Source organism: Dipodomys ordii, unplaced genomic scaffold (genome assembly GCF_000151885.1).
Source record: "Dipodomys ordii isolate 6190 unplaced genomic scaffold, Dord_2.0 Scaffold87, whole genome shotgun sequence".
NCBI classification, from domain to species: Eukaryota; Metazoa; Chordata; class Mammalia; order Rodentia; family Heteromyidae; genus Dipodomys; species Dipodomys ordii.
The window spans coordinates 3,363,327-3,383,244 of record NW_012267303.1 but is presented as its reverse complement, the minus strand read 5'-3'; the positions used below and the strand labels follow the sequence as shown (position 1 = coordinate 3,383,244).

The following is a 19,918-nucleotide window of genomic DNA, read 5'->3' as shown; positions in this document are numbered from 1 at the left end:
CCCCCCCTCCCCGTCCCCGATAGCGTGTGTCCAGGACCCCGTCGAGTGGTGGCGGTTTCCCAACAGCAGCCCTCTGCCTGCACTCAGCGATGCCCCCGCCGCCCCGGGGAGCTGGGCCCAGCCGGCAGCACTGCCCTTGAGCAGGGGGAGCTCGGGGACTTCAGCCCCACGACTGGAAAAAGTGGCTCAGGCCCGTGATTCTAGCTCTTCGGGAGGCTGAGATGTGAGGGCTGTGGTTCAAAGCCAGCTGGAGATTACCTCCAGTTTATCCGAAAAGCTGGAAGTGGAGCTGTGGATCGAGTGGGAATGTCAGCCTTGAGCAAAGATCAGGGACAGCGCCCGGGCCCCGAGTTCAAGCCCCAGGACAGCCCCCCGACACACATACACACGTCATTTTGTGACTGTCTGCGCTTTGCTTTTTTTTTATATGTAGTTTCTTTGAGTTTAAATTCACTCTTTTCTTTTCGAGTTCTTGGGATAGAATCATAATGCAGTGTTATGTATGCTTTATTGTTTTCTTTCTCTCTCTCTCCTGCCCCGGTCCTGGGGGTTGAACTTGTGTCAGGTACTTTTAACAGGGGAACCACACTCCCAGACCTTTTTTGCTCTATTTCTTTTGGAAGGAAACTGGCCGTGCATTCATACCCTGTGTTTATGCTTCTGAGTGCTGGCACAGCCATTTGTTCACATGTGCCTTGAGATTTCTTTTTACCCAGGCCGCCCTCAAACCTCAGTCCACTGATCTCCACCTCCCAAGTAGGTGGGACTACATGTTGAGCCACTGTGTACAGCTTGTGCTGGTTGTGTTTTAGAGTGGGCCTCACTGTGTACAGCTTGTGGTTTAGATTGTTTAGATTGTTTTAGATTGGGCCTCACATCCTGCCCAGGTGTGTGCTTAGGCACACTTAGGTGTGAAGTCTGTTTTAGGCTGGGGTGACAAGTCCACATTACCAGGCCCAACTTCCTTCACTGAGACCAAGTCTTGCCGACTTAGTGTCTGGGGCCAGCCTGGAACCTCCATTCTTCTATTATCAGCCTTCCACAATGCTTGGGTAACACACAGGCCACCATGCCCATCTATCAGTTAAGAAGGGGTCTTGTGAGCTTTTCTGCTTGGGCTGGCCTCAAACTTCAGTCCTCAGCCTCCCATATCTAGGATTACAGGTGTGAGCTATGCATACTAGGTTCCAATTCTAACGCCTATGGATAGTGCTTTCTGTATGCTATTTTAAGAGTTTTTGCCCAAATTTTTGTTAGGGTTCTTCCCTTCTATGTGTTCTGCTAGGTTAGTATGGTTTTGACATCAAAATCATTTCTGAGCTTGTCCTCAGGTAACCATTAAGACATAGACAAAGAGGCCTAGCTCTGTCCTCTTTTGGCCTGGTGGCCACAGACTTCGGGTGGCAGAGCCTCAGGAGTCACGGGTGGCGGGACTGAGCTGAGCTGGTTTCTCCTACAACATAGGGATTCTTTGGGGTGAGGATGGTGTGGGGGCATATGAACATTTCTAGCTGGGCTGATTGAGAGGCGCAGGAAATGGGCAGTGACAGAGATGGCAGGTCCGAGGATTCCACATGTAGGTCTGAAAGGAGAAGGCATGGCCACGCTGAGCCAGGGCCGCCTGGAGGGAAGAGGTGTGTGACTGCAGGAGGGCCTGGACCTGAATGAACTGGGCTTGGCCAAGAGGGGCAGTCATGGCCCGAGGCAGGGTAGAAGGGCTGGAGCTGTGTGGAGGGCTGGGGCTCTGCCAGCAACGTTTAGTGCCAGTGAGGGTCCTGGTGGAGGGGCCAGAGAATTGTGGAGAAGTGGGGCACTGATGAGACCCAAGGACTGCCTGTCGAGGGTCTGAGTGGCATCATTTAGGGTTTGGAGGCTTTCCTCTCTTGACCCCCGCTCTTTTTCTGCAGAATTAAAACGAGGAATTCTCCAAGACTCTTCTTCTTCCCCCAAACTGGACAGATACAAAATAGCAAGACAATTAACGGAAAAAGCCATCAAGGTAAATGCCATTTGGGACTCAATGAGATGGCGATGACTTTTATAAATGGAAATGTGTTTGGGATTCGGAGAGTGTCAGCTGGCCTGTTCCCTCCTCCCACGTGAGCCCAAGGCCTGTGTCCCCCAGCTTTATGCACAGATGCTCCCCTGTCTGGCCATGTTGGGGAGAGATGCACCCCTCCCTCTCTCTGTTAATCCTGTTGGGAAAGAAGGCCTGGGTGAGGACAGTCCCTTGGTTGCCCCAGAACCCCTTGGGCCAGCTCCCCAAGCCCCTGCCCCTTCAGGGAGACCAGGAGCAGGATGCCAGGCAGAGCCTTTGCCCTCAGGGGAGAAGAGGAGCAGTGAATGGTGCAGAGCTGCTCTGGTTAGGCAGGGCCTTCCCAGGGCCTCTGCTCCAGAATATTCTTCCTGAGGACTGGGGGAGAGAAGGAAGATGCTGGGATTCTGTAAAGCATCTGCATTGTGAGGACCAAGATGGAGGGTGATGTAGCATGAGTGGCCTTCATACAGTGTCCATCTTGGGTGCCAGAGGGTGGGGCAGGACAGGGCGGCCATAGCAAACACACCAGTGCAGGCCAGTGAATGAAAGCATCCTCCTCAGCTCTGAGGTTCTGAGGCACAATGGGGCGCACTGTGCACCCCTTGGAAGCACAGAGTGCCACAGGCCCACACACCCAGAGATGGCAATAGGACTTGTGTAAACATCATGATAAAGACCTTACCATTCCTGGAGGAACTCCCACCAGTCTCCAGCAAGGAACCCCCTTTCTTCCCTATCGTTTGATGAAAAACGTCTTTTTCCCCTACTTTAACCAACATTTATTTTATGCTAAACTTATTCCCATGCCATCAGTCTTTGTTTTTTCAGCTGCTTCTGGGATTACCTTTTTCCTCTGCCCGGCCTCTTCTGGTTTAGGAACAGTCTGCTCCTCTGCAGGAAGGATCTTCTGTGTAGGAAGAATCTTCTGTGTGTGGCAGGGGGGGCTCATGGATGGGTTCATCCTTCCGTGAGCTCTGCAAGCTCAGCCGCGCATCGTGGGTGCTTTGTCCACCTGTGTGTGTTTAGTGACCAGGGAGTCTGCGTCTAAGCCCTTCAGTTCTGCATGACTCTCTACATTCTTAAGCATGTGTGGCGGAAATTCAGCACTCTGTAGGCCGCCAACGCGTGTCCAGCCCCACTGCCTGCACACACCTGCCAACTCCACCATTACAATGCCAGAGTGGCACACATGCTTCTTTAACGTGACATCTTCCAGATACTTGGTTGCTTTTCAGATATGCATACCCTTGATGGCCTGGGCTGTTTCTCTAGTGTTCTTAAAGTGAACACAAAGATTCGAACCTCTTGACTTGCATGATTTTGTGGGGTTTTCTGGGTCTAAAGAGTAGTGAACCATTTTCACAGGTCACTCAGGCCACTTACAAGAAGAGATAAACTTCTTTTTTAAATACTTAACATTATGGATTAGTCTGTTCAGCAGGTCTGCTTTTTTGTTTGTTTTTGTCAGTTGTGGGGCCTGAACTCTGGGTCTGGGCGCTGTCCCTCAGCTCTTCAGCCCAAGGCTAGTGCTCTACCACTTGAGCCACAGCACTGCTTTTGGCTTTTTTCTGTTTATGTGGTGCTGAGGAATCGAACCCAAGGCCTCATGCATGCAAGGCAAGCGCTCTACCACTGAGCCACCTTCCCAGCCCCTGCTTGTTTTTGCTTCATATAATTGATTAATAAGTGTATAGAATATATCTTTCTGGTGAATGTTTTAAATTAGGAAATGACTTATTTGCTTTCATAATGCTTATTTGTCCCAAAGAATATTTTGTCTTATATGTGTATCCTTTTATTTTCTAATCTATCTGTAAGTTAATTATTTTTAATCATCTCTTATAAACAAAGCAGAATGAACTTTTAAACACAAATAGGCAGTCTGACACCCTAATGTGTGTGTGAGTGTGTGTGTGTGTGTGTGTGTGGTGTAATGACATGATTCAGGCCCCACCACAGATGCGCACAGAGCAGCTCCTGTCCCCTCCAGGCACACGTGTGTGTGTGTGTGTGTGTGTGTGTGTTGTGTGTGCGCACACGTCTGCCTGCTCTGGCCACCTCTCTGAGAAGGTGTGCTGCCCTGCCATGTTGCAGTCTTCATTCTGCTCCAGAAACATGTCCCTTCACCCTCCAGCTCCTGGGTTGAAACATGCTCTGCTGTTGTAGGAAAAGAAGATTTTTTCCATCTACGGACATTACCCTGTGATCCGGGCTGCACTGCGGAGGAAGGGCTGGGTGGAGAAGAAGTTCCACTTCCTGCCCAAGGCCCTTCAGAGTTCCGAGGATGACGGGGCCCTGGGTAGAGTATCCGAGGGGCCTTGTCTGTGCAGGACGGTCCTCGTCCTGGGGCTGGTGGTATCTCCACCTGCTGGAGCCAGTCTGCATGTCCTTCCTACCCTCCACGCCCATCTCAGACATCCATGCAGTAGGCAAGGCCACCCTGGGGCTGGTCACTCCTTGGTCACCGCATGCCCATGCTCCACCCTGGCAACCCCTCCTCCACATCCACCTCCCCCACATCCAGCTTCTCCAGTCCACTCCCCCACATCCAGCTTCTCCAGTCCACTCCCCCACATCCAGCTTCTCCAGTCCACTCCTCCACTTCGATCTTCCCCAGTCCACTCCTCCGTGTCTACTTCCCTCAGTCCACTCCTCCATTTCGACCTCCCCCAGTCCACTCCCCCACATCCAGCTCCCCCCATGTCCACTTCCCCCACTCCCCTCCTCTGTGTCTAGATCCCCATGTCCAGTCCCCCAGGTTCAGCTTCTTCAGTCTGCTCATGTTTTGTTTGCAGATAACAAAGGTACTGTGATCAAAGAAAACCAGGACATGGTGGTGGAGAGAACAGATGACATCCACGAGGTGATGGTAGGTTCCGTGGCCAGGGCAGGGTCCAGCAGGACTGGGGATTGGGTCTGTGGGAATGTAGGCCAGAGCACATGTTTCCTGAACCCGGTCAAGCCCTGGCACCCACAGTCACACTAAGAGGACACATCTGTGGATGTGGAAGACCGATAGGTGCTCTGTAGATGTCCACAGCTGCTGTGCTTGCAGGACAAGGACAGACAGCCTGGCCCATGAGCATATAGGGTCCCCAGGAACTCAGCAGATATGATACCTAGGCTGACTTGGTACCCAGCCTGGCTCTTCTATGACTCCATCCCACACCCACCTCCATAAAGACGAGCAAAAGTGAGCCTAGGAATGTGGCTCAGTGGTAGAGTGCTCCTCAGTACCACATACCCAGAAAAAGCTGGGAGTGGTGCTGTGGTTCAAGTAGTAGAGTACAAGCCTTGAGCAAAAGAAGCTCAGAGACAGTGCCCAGGCCCTGAGTTCAAGCCCCAAGACTGGCAAAAATAAATACAGGAGAAAAAGTTTAGCTACAGTGATGTGGACAAAGCATTTGTCATAACAGGAACTCCTAACATACTAATGGCAAGGGTCAGGGGATCTCAGGTCCTGGCCAGCCTGGACAAAAACAAAGTTCGTGGGGCTGGAAAGATGGCTCAGTGGTAGAGTGCTTGCCTTGCATGCCTGAGGCCCTGGGTTCGATTCCTCAGCACCACATAAGCAAAAAGAAAAAAGCCGGAAGTGGCACTGTGGTTCAAGTGGTACAGCGCTAGCCTTGAGCTGAAGAGCTGAGGGACAGTGCCCAGGCCCAGAGTTCAGGCCCCATGACCGGACCCCAAAAAAAACAAAAAAAAAAAGTTCATGAGACTCCAAGACTCCATGTTGGCCAGTGGCTGGCCCTCCAGCCCCCCTGGCAGGTGGCCTCAGGAGCACATGGTGTGGGCCTGAGGGACACCTGAGGGAAGCCGCCACACTGCAGTCCACCGTCTGGTTAAACGCGGCTGGGTCTCAACCACCCGGTATTAGTGGGCCCTGGATATGGGATGCTGATAGAGGTTTCTTCTTGCCAGTCTAGGTTGGTAAAGAACGAGATGCCTTATCTTCTCTGGACTATCAAAAGGGACGTCATTGACTACCACAGCCTGAACGGTGACCAGATGCTGAACCACTTTGGGAAGACAGCATCGTTCACCACGAAGGTGGGCCTGGGGCTTAGCTAACAGCTGCAAGGGCAGAGCAGAGCCTGGGCCTATGGAAATGTGGCTTCTGAATGTTGGTTTACTGCTTGGAGAGCCATGTGGGATGGCCAGCCTCAGTCTCCCCAGGACCCCACACACCTCCTGCTGGCTGGTCACTCTGCCCTTTCCCAGAGGCCTAGAATCCTAGGGCCTGTACCATTCTCTGTGTCCCTGGGTGGTCCTGGGACCAGGGAAGCCCCTGTCTCAGAGCACACCAGCCAAGCCAAAGAGGCCCCAGGGGGCTGGCCGTGGCTAGTCCACGGGCAGGGTGGTGTGGGACTGCCCACGGTGGCCCTGATGCGCTGCTCCCTCTGGAGATTGGGCTGTGTGTCAACATGCGGAGCCTGCCGTGGTACGTCCAAGCGAACCCCGACTCCTTCTTCCCACGCTGCTATGGCCTCTGCACTGAGAGCGAGAAGCAGGAATTCTTGGGTGAGTGACTGAGGCTTGAAGCCTCCTCCTGTCTGGCAAGGACTTCTGGTCCACCTAGCAAGGATAGTCCAGAAACTTCCTTGGACATTATTGGAATGGTGGGCAACAAGTGACCCCTGAGGCTGATGGAGACTGTGGAGCTGGAGCCCTGTTTGGGCTGGAGGAGCTGCAGCACGGCTGTCTCTCGCTGCTGCAGTGAGGCTGCCCCAGAGCCTGGCTCTGCAGGGTATGCAGCTTATTCTGCAGGCTGGCCCCTGGGGCACTGGAGGACTTGGCCACCAGAGCGTACAGGGTGTCCAGTGCCCCTGAGATGGAGGTGGGAGATGTCACTGGGAAGAGTCCAGGCCTCACTGAGATAGTCCATGGAATGCCCTGAGGACAGCGGGCCAGGGCGGGGCCTGGGCTGGGAGGGAGGAGCCCCAGGGAAGGGGCCTGCCTCTGTGCAGCGCCCCAGCAGGCTGGGCCTCCCGTCTGGGAGCCCGTGTGGCCCTGCTTCGACCCCAGTCCCCAGCTCCAGAGGTACAGAGTGGGCCGAGGCCTCACTGTCCTTCCAGACGACTTCCGGCGCACAGTGGCTTCCAGCATTCTCAAGTGGGTCGTCAGCCACCAGAACCTCAGCAGGGCCAGGGCCAGGAGCAGGAAGGAGGAGTCCAAGACCAGCGACCCCAGCATCAAGAAAGGTGGCAGGGTAGGCCTGTGGGGCCCAGCTGCCCGGCTCAGCCACTCCCCAGAGCACCCTGGGTTTGGTTATCACAAGCCCACGCCCTGTTTGGGCTGTGAGCCTAGGCCCCTCTATATACAGCCCTGTTTGTAGGGCTGAGGCAGAGCTGAGGACCCCACACAACGCAGCAGGGTTTTTCTTACTGTATATAGAATACTCTGGATAGCATTCCTTTATTTGATGTGAATATCTTCTACCAGACTGTGGTTTTTCTCTCCAGTCTCTTTTAACAATGACTTAAACACAGAAGATAATTTTAACTTAGTCTAATTTATTAATAATTGATTTCATGGAACAAGCCTTTGGTGGTGTATCTACAAAAGTCAATGAAAGCCAGGCACTGGTGGCAAACTCCTGTAATCTTAGCTGCTCAGGAAGCTGAGATAGGAGTCTCTTAGGAAAGTCCATGAGACTCTCCAATTAAGCACCAAAAAAAATGCAGAAGTGGAATTGTAGCTCAAGTGGTAAAGTGCTAGTCTTGAGCATAAAAGCTCAGGGACAGTACCCAGGCTGAGTTCAAGCCCCAGGACCAGCTCCCCAAAAAAATCAACAAAAAAATGTCTGAGATCTGAAGATCACGGTTCAAAGCGAGCCCGGGCAAGAAAAGCCCTGAAACTCTTATCTCCTGGTGGTTTTTTTTCCTTTTTTTTTTCTACCTGTTTTGTAATCTTCCAATTCCATTTGAATATGTGATCCATTTGAAGTTAATTGTTTTAGAGTGTGGTTTTTGCATATCACAGCCAGTGTGCAGGTATCATAGGTGGAAAAGACTTGCTTTGCTCCTTTGCCCATTTTGTTTGTTTGGCAGAGGTGCCCTCAGTGGGCTTCTGAGGCTCCTTTCTGGTCTCCGCTCTGTTCCTTGCATCTTAATCAGGGCTGCCAGACTTATTTACAAGTCCTGATGCTCTCCAGCTTTGCTCTTGGATACTGAGTTGACTGTTCTTCACTTTGGCTTTTCCATGTAACTTTAGAATCTGTTCGTTGATGGCACAAGTTAACTTTCTGTAGTTTTGGATGGGACTGTGTCTAGGCAAGATAGGGCAGAGTTGACACCTTGATAACACGGAGTCCTTCCTGTCTGTTTACACAAAATATGAAAACATGGAATCCTCCCTGTCCTGGAGATGAAATTTGGTAACAGTCAGGCCTTCTTGTTCATCCATGTACACAGAACATGTCTCATGTCTCCATTTGTTTAGGCCTTCAGTACTCTTTACCAGTATTGTGATTTTCCTCATATAGATCATATATAAGTATCTATCTATCTAATTATTTCATTTTGGGCAGTGTTAATGTAAGTGGAATTCTTTTTTTACTTAAATTGCTCACTTACTGCCATGTAAGAAGGTGGTGGGCTATTATTTCTAGAAGTTTGCTTAGTTCTTTTGGGTTTTCTGCATAGATAGTTGTCATCTGTCAATAGTTTTTTTTCCTTCCCAAATTGTGTACCTTCCCTTAACTTTCTGCATTAGCTAAACTTTCCAGTATAGTGTTGAAAGGCATTGTGAGATGAAACCCTAACCTTTGTCTGGTAAAAGACAGATTTGCAGAAGGGCTGCTGGCCCCTCACACTTCCGTGGATGATGCAGAAAATCTTTATCACGTGGAGGAAATCCTCTTCCGTTCCTGGTATGTGGAGCGTTCTTATCACGATGAGGGTTAGATTGACAAGTAATTTCTCCCGTAGCCCATTGGTGTGATTTGTTAGTTGAAGTTAGATTTGTTCCTTGGGCTTGCTGTCACCAATGTGTCGGAGGAGGAGTCACATGGACTGGAATAGTAAACAAATTAGGTTTATTACTCAAGATCCAGAGAGCAGAGGGCAGCTCACCCTGCGGGCTCCACTGGGAGGCGTGTGGCGTTCCGAGTGGTGTTCCACACGCTCAAGGGTGAGCAGGAAGAAAGGGATGCAGAGCCTTCCCTGAGGTGCAGTTCTGGAGACCAGGCAGGACTGGTAAATTTGAAGGAAATATGAGGCTGGCCATTTCCCAGTTCTCTTATTTATTTCTAGCTTAAGTCCATTGTGGTCTACAGGTGTCTGTAGTATAAGGTTCATCAAGCCAAAAGCACAAGCAAGGTGGTTTGTGGTTCAGATGTCTGAAACACAAACAGGAACTGGATGGAGACTGCCAGTACGTGTAGGTGTGGGGTGTCAAGCCAGCCCTAGGACAACAGATGAGAGCGAGCAGGCATAGTCGCAGCAGTCTGGAAGCCTGGTGTTAGAGTCCGCAGTCTCCTCCCGTGAGAGGCGGAGCTGCGGAGTGCTGGTCACCGCCCTGCACAGCCGGCAGAGGGTCACCTGGGCAGGGAACGGCTCTCCCCGTGACCAGGGCACACTCCAGAACCTGTGCTGGGTTTCAGATCCTGAGAACACTGACAACAGGTTCCTGGGCCTCCCGGGCCAGCTGGTGGACGCGGCGTGCCGGGTGTGCCAGGCCTACCTGGGGCAGCTGGAGCACGAGGACATTGACGATGCGGAGGAGGGCTCCGAGAACCTCTCCGAGGCCGAGTGGAACGACCTGATCCAGCAGTACTACTCCCTGGTCCAGTACGGCACGGGCCAGGGGGAGGGGGGGAGGGGCTGAGGGGAAGGGAGGGCTGGGGGGGGAGGGCTGGGGGGCGGGAGCGGCAGGGCGGGGCGGGTCTCCCCCCCGCCCCCTCCCCCCACAGTGGGGGGGGGCAGTCAGCGCCCCTGGTGGCTGAGCGCCCCTGGTGTGAGGGTGCCCACGTGGCTGCGGAGTCCAGGGCACCTGCGCTGTCCACCCCGCCTGGCCCGGGGGAGGGGTGACACCCTCCAGCCAGGGCTTTCTCGTCTTGCTTTCAGTGGTAATGCCTTCATCTCTGACTCGAGAAGCTACTTCTCACAGTGCCAGACTCTGCTGAGTAGAATCACCTCTGTGAACCCCCAGACAGAGATCGACGGGTTTCGGAACATCTGGATCATCAAGCCAGCAGCCAAGTCCCGGGGCCGAGGTGAGTCCCCAGCACCTTCTCAGTGCTGAGGGAGGTGTGATCTCCACTACGTCCACTTCCAAACCTCCTGGGGAAGGAAGCGGAGCTGAACACCAAGGCTGCCTGGGGCCTGGCCCCACCCCGCCCTGTCCGGCCATGCTAGAGGCGTGGTCTTCCCAGCATGCACCTGCATAGTGCTCACCTGGGCTTTGTCTTTTCTGTTAGCATCTCTGGGCAGCAGAGGTGTTGCTGAGTTAACTCACACCATAGCTTTCCTTTGTAACATCACGGTTGGACCATTGACAGGCGTGTTCTGGCCTCTGGATGGATGGAGGGCTTTGATGTCAGCTCCTATTCCTCAGGTCCTCTGTAGAACTCTCTTGTGCAGAAAGGGCTCTAAATGGGCACTGGTGGCCTACACCTGTAATCCTGGCCACGCAAGAGCTGAGAACTGTGGATCACAGTTCAAAGTCAGCCTCAAACAGAAAAGTCCATGAGACTCTTACCTCCAATTAACCAGAAAAAAATGGAGACGTGGCTCCAATGATAGAGCTCTATCCTTGAGCAAAAGGCCAAATGAGAGTGCAAGGCCCTGACTTCAAGCCTGGTACCAACACAAAAGAGAGAAGGGGGGAGGAGGGAGAAGAGGAGGAGGAGGAGAAGGAAGGAAGGAAAAAGGAAAGAAAACCAGGTTCTATCATGACAGCAGATGCTAAACACCTATGAATTCTTGTCTGTGGTATTATTACCGGTCTATTTGGATTTTCTGCCTTTTCACCTCAAATTGCAGCCATGACTGTGATTTTTCCTGATAGGGTATATGTGTTTCCTAATCTGATTCGTATCTCCAAAGAAATAACTTCTAGTTGCATTTGTTTTTCAATTTTTCTGTGAGGGATTTTTTTTTCTTTTGGAAGTACTGAGGTTTGAACTCAGGACCTTGTGCTGGCCAGTCAGATTAGTTGAGCTACATCCACTTCCAAACCTCATGGGGAAAATCTCCTCCTTTATCCATGACTTAAATGCTAAGCTCATTTATTCCAGGAATAAATACTTAAGATCTATGAAACTTCCTCTGACTTAAGCTGTAACCTCTTTTTACAAGATGTTGTTTTCCTTAATATTTAGATAGAATTTTAGTTTGGATATTCTGCTTGCCTCTTAAGTTACTGTATTCCAAAGAGTTTTCAAATTTCACAAGTAATTTTCAAGTAGTATTTATTTATTTATTTTGCCAGTCCTGGGTCTTCAACTCAGGGCCTGGGCACTGTCCCTGAACATCCTTTTGCTCAAGACTAGCACTCTAGCTGACATCGGTGGCTCATGCCTGTAATCCTAACTACTCAGGAAGCTGAGATCTGAGGATCAAGATTCAAGCCAACCCGGGAAGGAAAGTCCGTGAGACACTTATTTTTTTTTTTTTTTTTTTTGTCGGTTGTGGGGCTTGAATTCTGGACCTGAGCGCTACCCTTCAGCACTTCAGCTCAAGGTGAGCGCTCTACCACTTGAGCTATAGTGCCACTTCTGGTTTTCTAGTGGTTTATTGGAGATAAGAGTCTCATGGTCTTTCCTGCCCGGGCTGGCTTTGAACCGCTATCCTCAGATCTCAGCCTCCTGAGTAGCTAGGATTCTAGGCGTGAGCTACCAGCGCCCAGCAATGTGAGACTCTTATCTCCAATTAACCACCAGGAAACCAGAAGTGGCACTGTGGCTCAAGCACTTGCCTTGATCCGAAAAGTGCAGGGACAGCTCCAGGCCCCGAGTTGAAGCCCCATGACTGACAAAAAGAAAAAAAGAAAAAAGACTAGCACTCTACCACTTGAGCCACAGCACCACTTCTGGCTTTCTCTGTGTATGTGGTACTAAGGAATTGAACCTAGGGCTTTGTGCATGCTAGGCAAGCACTCTACCACTGAGCCACCTTCCCAGCCCTTGAGTCGTCTTTATTAATATTATTTTATTACACTCTTTCCTGGACATGTGTTTGACCTACCCTCCCCTGGCACCCTGCAGACCCTCAGGACTTTTCTTCTGCTCTCACCCTGCCTGCCTAGGGCTGGGCTCCTCCTCGGCCCCCGCCCTGTGTCTGTGTCTGACCACAAGAGCCTCTGTCTCCTCCCAACCACCCGCAGTCCCTTCCCTCCCTGCAGATGCCTGTGCCCCAACGAAGCCCCACAGACGTCTCAGACCTGCCTCTCAGACCCAGTACACCTCTCTGCTGGGACTGCCTGCACCCTTTCCTCTCCCTGGAGGCCATGGGCAGGACCAGGGTGACCTGCAGCACTTCGTTGCAGTATTCCAAGCATTCCTCTCAGGCGAGATCACAACCTCATATAACCAAAGAAGTGAACTCAGCAGGCCCTGCAGGTGGAGCCTGCCTCCAGCCCGTACCAGTCAGCATTGTCCAGATGGCGCCCCAGATCTCAGCGACTCTAACAGATACAGTTTACCGGTCACTTGTGTGTGCTGTCTGTCCACTGCAGAGTGGTCTGTGCGGATGGCAGAGGTGATCTACCATCAGGGCCTCCATCTTGTGGTCCCATTCTCAGAGAGTCTTGCTTGCATTCAGTGCTGTGTCCCTCGGCAGAGCATGACACTCCAGCTATGTGTCCCTGCGCCCCCCAAGTCCTGCAGCCTAACCTTCTGGATAGGAGCAGAAATGGAGAACCTGCTTTCAACTAGAGGACAGCCCAGGGGAAACCTTGGTGCCCCCATCCCGCCCTCCCATTCCCATAGTCACTCTTTTTTTGGGGGGGGGGTCTGGTTGTGAGGCCTGAACTCTGGGCTTAGGCTCTGACCCTCAGCTCTTCAGCTCAAGGTTAGTGCTCTACTGCTTGAGCCACAGCGCCACTTCTGGCTTTTTTCTTTTTGCTTATGTGGTGCTGAGGAATCGAACCCAGGGCCTCATGCATGCAAGGCAAGCGCTCTACCACTGAGCCACCTTCCCAGCCCCGCATAGTCACTCTTTAGCTGTCACTGGACCAAAGCCCCTGCCAAGGTGGCTCCTGTCCCCTTATTCACTCAGCGCTGGGGGCAACGCCTGGTCTGCGTTCCATGGATCTCCTGGTTCTGGGTCCTCTAGGTATGAGGCAGGCCTGAGGTGGGATAACCGGCAGAGGCTGGCACCAGCCACAGCCCTGCTCACTGAGTGCCCGCCTGGCATGCCGCCTGCGGCCTCTGCGTCGGCCTCAGCAGCGTGACCTGTGCCACCCGTGCCAAGCCCCCCTCTCCCTCTTGCAGACATAGTGTGCATGGACCGCGTGGAGAGCATCCTGGAGTTGGTGGCTACGGAGCACACAGCCACCAAGGACAACAAGTGGGTGGTGCAGAAGTACATCGAGACGCCGCTGCTCATCTACGACACCAAGTTTGACATCCGGCAGTGGTTCCTGGTCACTGACTGGAACCCCCTGACCATTTGGTTCTACAAGGAGAGCTACCTGCGCTTTTCCACACAGCGCTTCTCCCTGGACAACCTGGACAGGTCAGTGGGCTCCAGGGGTATGCATGGGGGACCAGCTGGTCACCACTCCATGCACTTGAGATCAGCACCACCAACACAGCACCAGCACCCCAGGGCCATCTGGGGTCAGACACTCAGGACAAGGTGTCTAGGATGGACAAACCTCACAGGTCCCCCTGCAGACACACAGGGAGACCCTGCGCTGCATCCTCGGCCATGAGCTAAGATTCCTGCCAGCCTCTCCCCAGAGCACCCCTCTGATGGTTTTGTAGGGGTCACCCAAGAATTGGGCTGGGACCAGGGGTAGCCCTGGGACCTTTGCAGGACAGGCAGTAAGACTTTGTCCAGCAGATTCTGCTGGGAAGCAGCCATGTCTGGAGTGACACCCGCTAGGCCACACAGGTGAAGGAGCGAGGGCTGGAGCCCTGTGCACGTTGCCTCTGGGTCTATTGCACAGTTGGTACCAGTGACTCATGAGTGTCATCCTAGCTACCCTAAGTGCTGAGACCTGGAGGGTGTACTTCAAAGCTAGCCCAGCCAGGAAACTCCATGTTGAGATGGTATCTTTATTTTTTATGTATGTATGTATATATGGATGGATGGACATATGTCAGTTGTAGGGTTTGAACTCAGGGCCTGGGCACCGTCCCTGAGCTCTTTTGCTGAAGGCTAGTGCTCTACCACACTAAGCCACAGCACCTGGCCACTGGGAGACACACATTCTGTCCCCTCAGTCTGGTGGATGTGTCCTGGCTGCCCTTGGATGTGGCACAGGTCTTGTCTCATGAATGAAGGGCTCACTCTATTCAGTGGGGGCCACCAGCTGTGATCGCCCATCGCAGGGCCTTCGTGGTCTGGCCTGCCTCCCTCCTGTTGCCAGCCCTCGGCTTCCCTGACTGTGGACCCTGCCATGGATAGTTTTTGAGTGGTTAATTGGATATGAGTCTTATGGGGACGTTTTTACCCGGGCTGGCTTCAAACTGGAATCCTCAGATCTCAGCCTCCTGAGTAGCTAGGATTATAGGCGTGAGCCACCGGTGCCCAGCCTGAGACTCTTATTAACCAGCAAAAAATTAACCAGCAAAAAAAAAAAAAAACTGGCATGGAGGCATAGCTCAACTGCTAACACTCTAGAAGTGAGCAAAACAAGCTAAGCAAGAGTGTGAAGCCCTGAGTTTGAGGTCCAGTATAGGTGAAAAATAAGGGGGCTGGTGCCTTTATTGGCATGTGCAGTGAGAAAGCAGGCTCAGGAAGGTTGTTCTAAGGGAGCCCTACCAGTGGGAGGCCCCGGGCGGTGGGCGTCTGCTGGGTGCTCCTAGTGCTGTCAGAGTAGCTGCCAATCACAGAGCCAGCGCCACTCAGTCCCGCCAGGCCTTTTGAAGCTGTCCCGCGCCAGGCCAGGCATTGGTTCCCTGGGACAGGCTGGGCAGGGCAGCAGGCTGCCCACAGTGGGATGGTGGCTAGTGCCTGCAGGCCTCACAGGCCTGCTTCCCGCAGTGCCATCCATTTGTGCAACAACTCCATCCAGCGGCGGCTGAAGAATGACAAGGAACGCAGCCCGCTACTGCCCGGGCACAACATGTGGACCAGCTCCCGCTTCCAGGAGTACCTGCAGAAGAGGGGCCGCGGGGCCGCGTGGGGCAGCATTATCTACCCATCCATGAAGAAAGCCATCACCAACGCCATGCGGGTAGCCCAGGACCACGTGGAGCCCCGGAAGAACAGCTTCGAGCTCTACGGTGCTGATTTCATTCTCGGGCGAGACTTCAAGCCCTGGCTGATCGAGATCAACTCCAGCCCCACCATGCACCCATCCACGCCTGTCACGGCCCAGCTCTGCGCCCAGGTGCAGGAGGACACCATCAAGGTTGTTGTGGACCGAAAGTTGGACAGAAACTGTGACATCGGCAACTTTGAGCTTCTGTGGAGACAAGTGAGTGCCAGTCCCCCAGTGGCCTGTCCTCGCGGGGCCAGGAGGCCCTCCCTATGACCACCTCCGCTTCCTGGCCTCCGGGAGACACGCATTCTGCCCCCTAGGTCTGGTGGATGTGTCCTGGCTGCACTCAGGTTTGGCACAGGCCTGGCCCACCTTGTCTGTGTGAATGAAGGGCTCACTCTATTCAGTGGGGGCCTGGGAACACTGCCACCAGCCATGAGCACCCATCCCAGGGTCTTCGTGGTCCAGCCTTCCTCCTTCCTCTTACCCCTGACTGGGGCCCCCGGCCGCTGACTGTGCCCAGCAGGTGGGACCCTGCCCTGAGTGGACTGGAGGCCCACTAACCCCCCCCACCAGGCCTGGGGGAGTGTTCTCCCCCTACCTGGGTCTCCTTTAGTGGCCTCTTTGGAGGACATCCACAGGGCTGAGCCAAAAGATGAGCCCTGCTCTGCAGGTCAGGCCCTGTGTCCAGGACGGCTATGCTATCTGAAAGAAGCACCCTGCAGCCGGCCGAGCAGTCAGGAAGCCTGGCCGAGGCCGATCTCAGACCCCAGGTCTGGACGGCAGAGCTCTGGAGAGGGCACAGCGGTCCCTGAGCATGGGACCCATGAGGGCCTGTGAGCTTCCTGAAGGTTTGTGCCAGGCCACAGTTGCCCATCCCCGAGTCAGGGGACCCTGACCTGCGCCTCCTTTTCCAGCCTGTGGTGGAGCTACCCCCCTTCAGTGGGTCCGACCTCTACGTGGAAGGAATCAGTGTGAGCAAAGCCAAGAAGTCAATGCCCCACCTCACCACCTTCAACTTAGACTTGCTCTCAGAAGCACAGACTCTGAAGGTGCAGGGCTTGTGGCCCAGGCCAGACTCAGTGGGGGCATTGGCCTGCACAGCCACGCAGGAGGACTGGAAACGGGAGACTTCCAGGGTTTCCCCCAGCTGGACCACGCTGGTGCCGAAGTCAGCTGAGAGGAGCTGTCACTCGAGGTCCATTCACGCGTTCCCTGCCTGTAACCCCCCACGAGCAGAGAGCAAGGCCTCCAAGAGTAGCCTGGCCAAAGCCCAGCCCACCAAACCCTTGGACCCAAACTTACTGAGTGTGCATGCTCTGGTGCCTGTGCTGCAGACGATGAGGACGGTGGAGAACGCCCTGTCTCAGCCTACCAAAGCACCAGGTGAGGGCGCGGCCGTCTGTGGCGGGGCCCTGGGGTCGTGTTCGGGTGGGAGCTGCTGGCTGTCTCCACCTGGGAGGAGGAGGCCAGGGCTTGGGGCCCCCTGCAGTCCGGTGCACCGTGGGGTCCTGCGGGGCCTGGTGGGCCTCTCCACAGGGCTCGCCCCGGTGTATGTAGGGGACTCTGAGCCCAGTCCCAGCAGCGCCAAGAGTGAGGTGGCAGGGAAGCCCCGCACTCGCATTGTTCCCTGCGGGTTCTGATGACACTAATGCATTTGTGGCACTGGAGGGGGCGACTGGGCCCTGCTGGTAGCCTGGGGCCGCCCCTGGGGCCGGCTCTGCCTCCATGCAGTCCCCCTCCCTGTGCACTCTGTCTGCCTATCTCTGCCTCTCCACTCCGACCAGTCTGGTCCTGCACAGCCGCCTTTCCGTCAGACTTGTTTTCCCTTGGGTGGTAGGAGCTCCTATTTTGGTCACTGTATCCCCAAGGCCTGGTGCACAGCAGGTGTTGGGCTCCGAGAGCTTCCCGCTGACCTCTTCCTGGGGAAAATCAGCAGACCATGTGGCTCCGCCATGGCCATGTCTGAAGTACCTTTAGCCAGCGTTGCCCGGTCCATTGTCCTCCCTCATCTCCAAGCCCCCCTCCCTCAGGGGCCATGGTGCCATTTCCACATCTCTACAGTGACTATTACCACTGTGTTTGCCCACCTTCTGCTGACCAACCCTCCCTAACTCTCTCCTTTACAACACCAACATGTTTCAGCTTCCTGGTATTCATTTTGTTAAACTTCAAAGGAGTTATACCATTGCAACTCTCCTGAAACAAGAGGTTTATTTCTCATTGTCCTAACGGGCTGAAACCGAATGTCAGAGGCCTGTGCTCATCTTGGGGTTCAGAGGAGAATCCCCCAGTGACCACCGCTGCTCCCTGGTGGCTGGTGGTGGCATCACATCACGCCAGGGTCCATCTGTCACATGGACATTTCCCTCTATGTCCTGTGTTCAGAGCTCCCTCTTAAGAGGCCCACCCTCCTCAATCATGTCCTCGTTGATTGGTTACATCAGCAAAAAAAGAGGGGAAAAGCTATTTTCAAATAAGGAAAGTTCTAGTAGGTGTGAATTTGGGGGGACACTGTCCACTTTACCAGTTGCAAGTACAGCCCACGGGCTGTGCTGATTTGCACCAAGCAGGTGGCTGATGCTCCCACAATGGCTTCACTGAGGGCGGACAGACGCCCTGCTCCACCGCGTCCCTCTCCCTTCACAAGCTAATGGAAACCAGTGATATTCAGACACGTGTCAGCCACTTTGTGGGGAGCGCCTGCCTGATTCTTCGGCTGTCCATAGATGAGTCTCACAGGGTCTCATTCTTCTTCATTTCAGCAGTATCTATTCTGGACTCTTCCTTTTTGTTGCATTGTATTACAAACACATCTCCTATCCCTTGACTGGTCTTTTTACTTTTTTTTTTCTTCCGGTTCTGGGTGCTGTCCCTGAGCTTCTTTGGTTCAAAGCTAGTGCTCTGCTGCTTGAGCCAAAGCTCCACTTCTGGCTTATTCTGAGTAGTTTATTGGAAATGAGTCTCATGCACTTTCCTGCCCTCAGATCTCAGCCTCCTGAGTAGCTAGGATGACAGGCGTGTGAGCCACCGGTGCTGGGCTGTCTTTTTACTTCTTTATGATGTCTTTTAGAAAAAGAAATGTGGTCGGTTTTCGTGCTTTCTTTTTGTTGCCAATACCTTTTTATGTATTCGAAATTACACAGTCTGTAGTCCATGTCCAGTTGTCTGAAGACTTTGGTCCTGTCGGTCTGCTATTTTTGCCAGCACTTGCACATGTTTTATTATGAACTGCTTGCTTTCTTTAGTAGTGGTGAGGACTATTTGCACACCTTCTTGAGCGCCAATGGGCATCTGGGGTGGCCGTGCCCGCAGCGCCACGCCCCCCCTCATGTGCACAGTGGACAGTCCCCTCTAGGGCAGGGCTGTGGGCGGGGTCCACGCTGGTCGGCAGTGGGCGAGGTTCTTGCAGGGCGGGGCTGGGGGAGGTGGGCGGGGCCTGTGCCGGATGGGGCGGGTTCTCGCGGGCCAGGGGGTGTCCGTGCCGGCCCTCAGCGCCCCTCTCCCCGCAGTGCTGCCGCGGGACCTGCGAGCGCCCTGCCTGGTGTGCCGAAGCTCGCTGCCGCCGGCCGGGCCCTGCAAGCGCTGCCGCTCCTTCTGCGCCTCGGTGCTGCAGGGCGCCTCCTTCGTGCCACTCGGCAACGGGCAGCCGGGCAGCCCGTGGAGCCCGTGACCAGGACCTGGACCGGGGCCGGACCGGGACCGGACCGAGGCGAGCCAGGCCCCCGCGGCCCCAGAGCGAGGCTCTGGGAAACCTACGCATAGATGAGGGACCTTGTATACAGAGCTATTTTAGAGAGATTGCACTTGTCCCTACAGTGTTTCTTCAGGAGCCCCGGCCCCGCCCTCCGCAGGCCCCGCCCCTTCCGGCTCCGCCCACCCGCAGGGCCGGCCACACCCTCCCCGGCCCCGCCCCTGTCAGGTCCACAGCCCGCCCCGCCCTTCCAGCTCCGCCCCCTCCCCGCGCAGCCACGCCCCTCCCCTGGCTCCCCGCGGGGCCTCCCCGGTCACCACCACGCCAGCCGGGGTGGCTGTGCTGGTCAGCGTCCTTGCCTCCCGGGGGGACCGAGGGCCGCCTCGGGCTTCCGGCCCGCTGTGGTTCATGGGCACGGTGGGACTGGAGGCCGCCAAGGCTGGGCCGCCTACGGGCTAGCCACCGCCCAGGGCAGGACGGGCGGCCGGCCTCGGGCCCCGGGGGCCGCCCGTGCTCACGTGTGGGGAGCGTGGCCCCTAGTGGCGCAGCGCGGGCAGGACGCTCGCCATCGGGTGCGTCCTCGGGCCAGCGAGTGCCCCCGCTGCGGCCTGGGTGTGACCGCCAGCGCACTGGGCCGTGGGCTCGCCGCCCGCGAGGGGCCCACGAGGGGCCCGCGCAGCCCTGGCGCTGCCGGCCGCTCTCGGCCTCCGGCCTCCAGAACCCTGAGCCAAATAAACCTTGTTCTCTCCGTGGCCCTGTGCGTGGTGTGTAGCTGCAGATACAAGAAACGGTGCGCACCAGGCCCGCACCCG

At 54.7% G+C, this 19,918-nt stretch overlaps 1 protein-coding gene across 1 annotated transcript; it reads left to right on the top strand.

Moving 5' to 3' along the window:
• The first annotated feature begins 1,597 nt into the window (after window positions 1-1,597).
• On the top strand, window positions 1,598-19,199 carry Ttll8 (tubulin tyrosine ligase-like family member 8). The gene is made up of 13 exons (XM_013025724.1): window positions 1,598-1,634; window positions 1,908-1,999; window positions 4,205-4,313; window positions 4,834-4,907; window positions 5,960-6,088; window positions 6,445-6,559; window positions 7,114-7,239; window positions 9,642-9,828; window positions 10,105-10,253; window positions 13,473-13,716; window positions 15,193-15,628; window positions 16,330-16,798; window positions 18,925-19,199. The coding sequence occupies exons 1-13, from the start codon at window positions 1,598-1,600 to the stop codon at window positions 19,083-19,085; spliced, it is 2,328 nt and encodes a 775-aa protein (XP_012881178.1). The 3' UTR covers window positions 19,086-19,199.
• The last annotated feature ends 719 nt before the right edge of the window (window positions 19,200-19,918 follow it).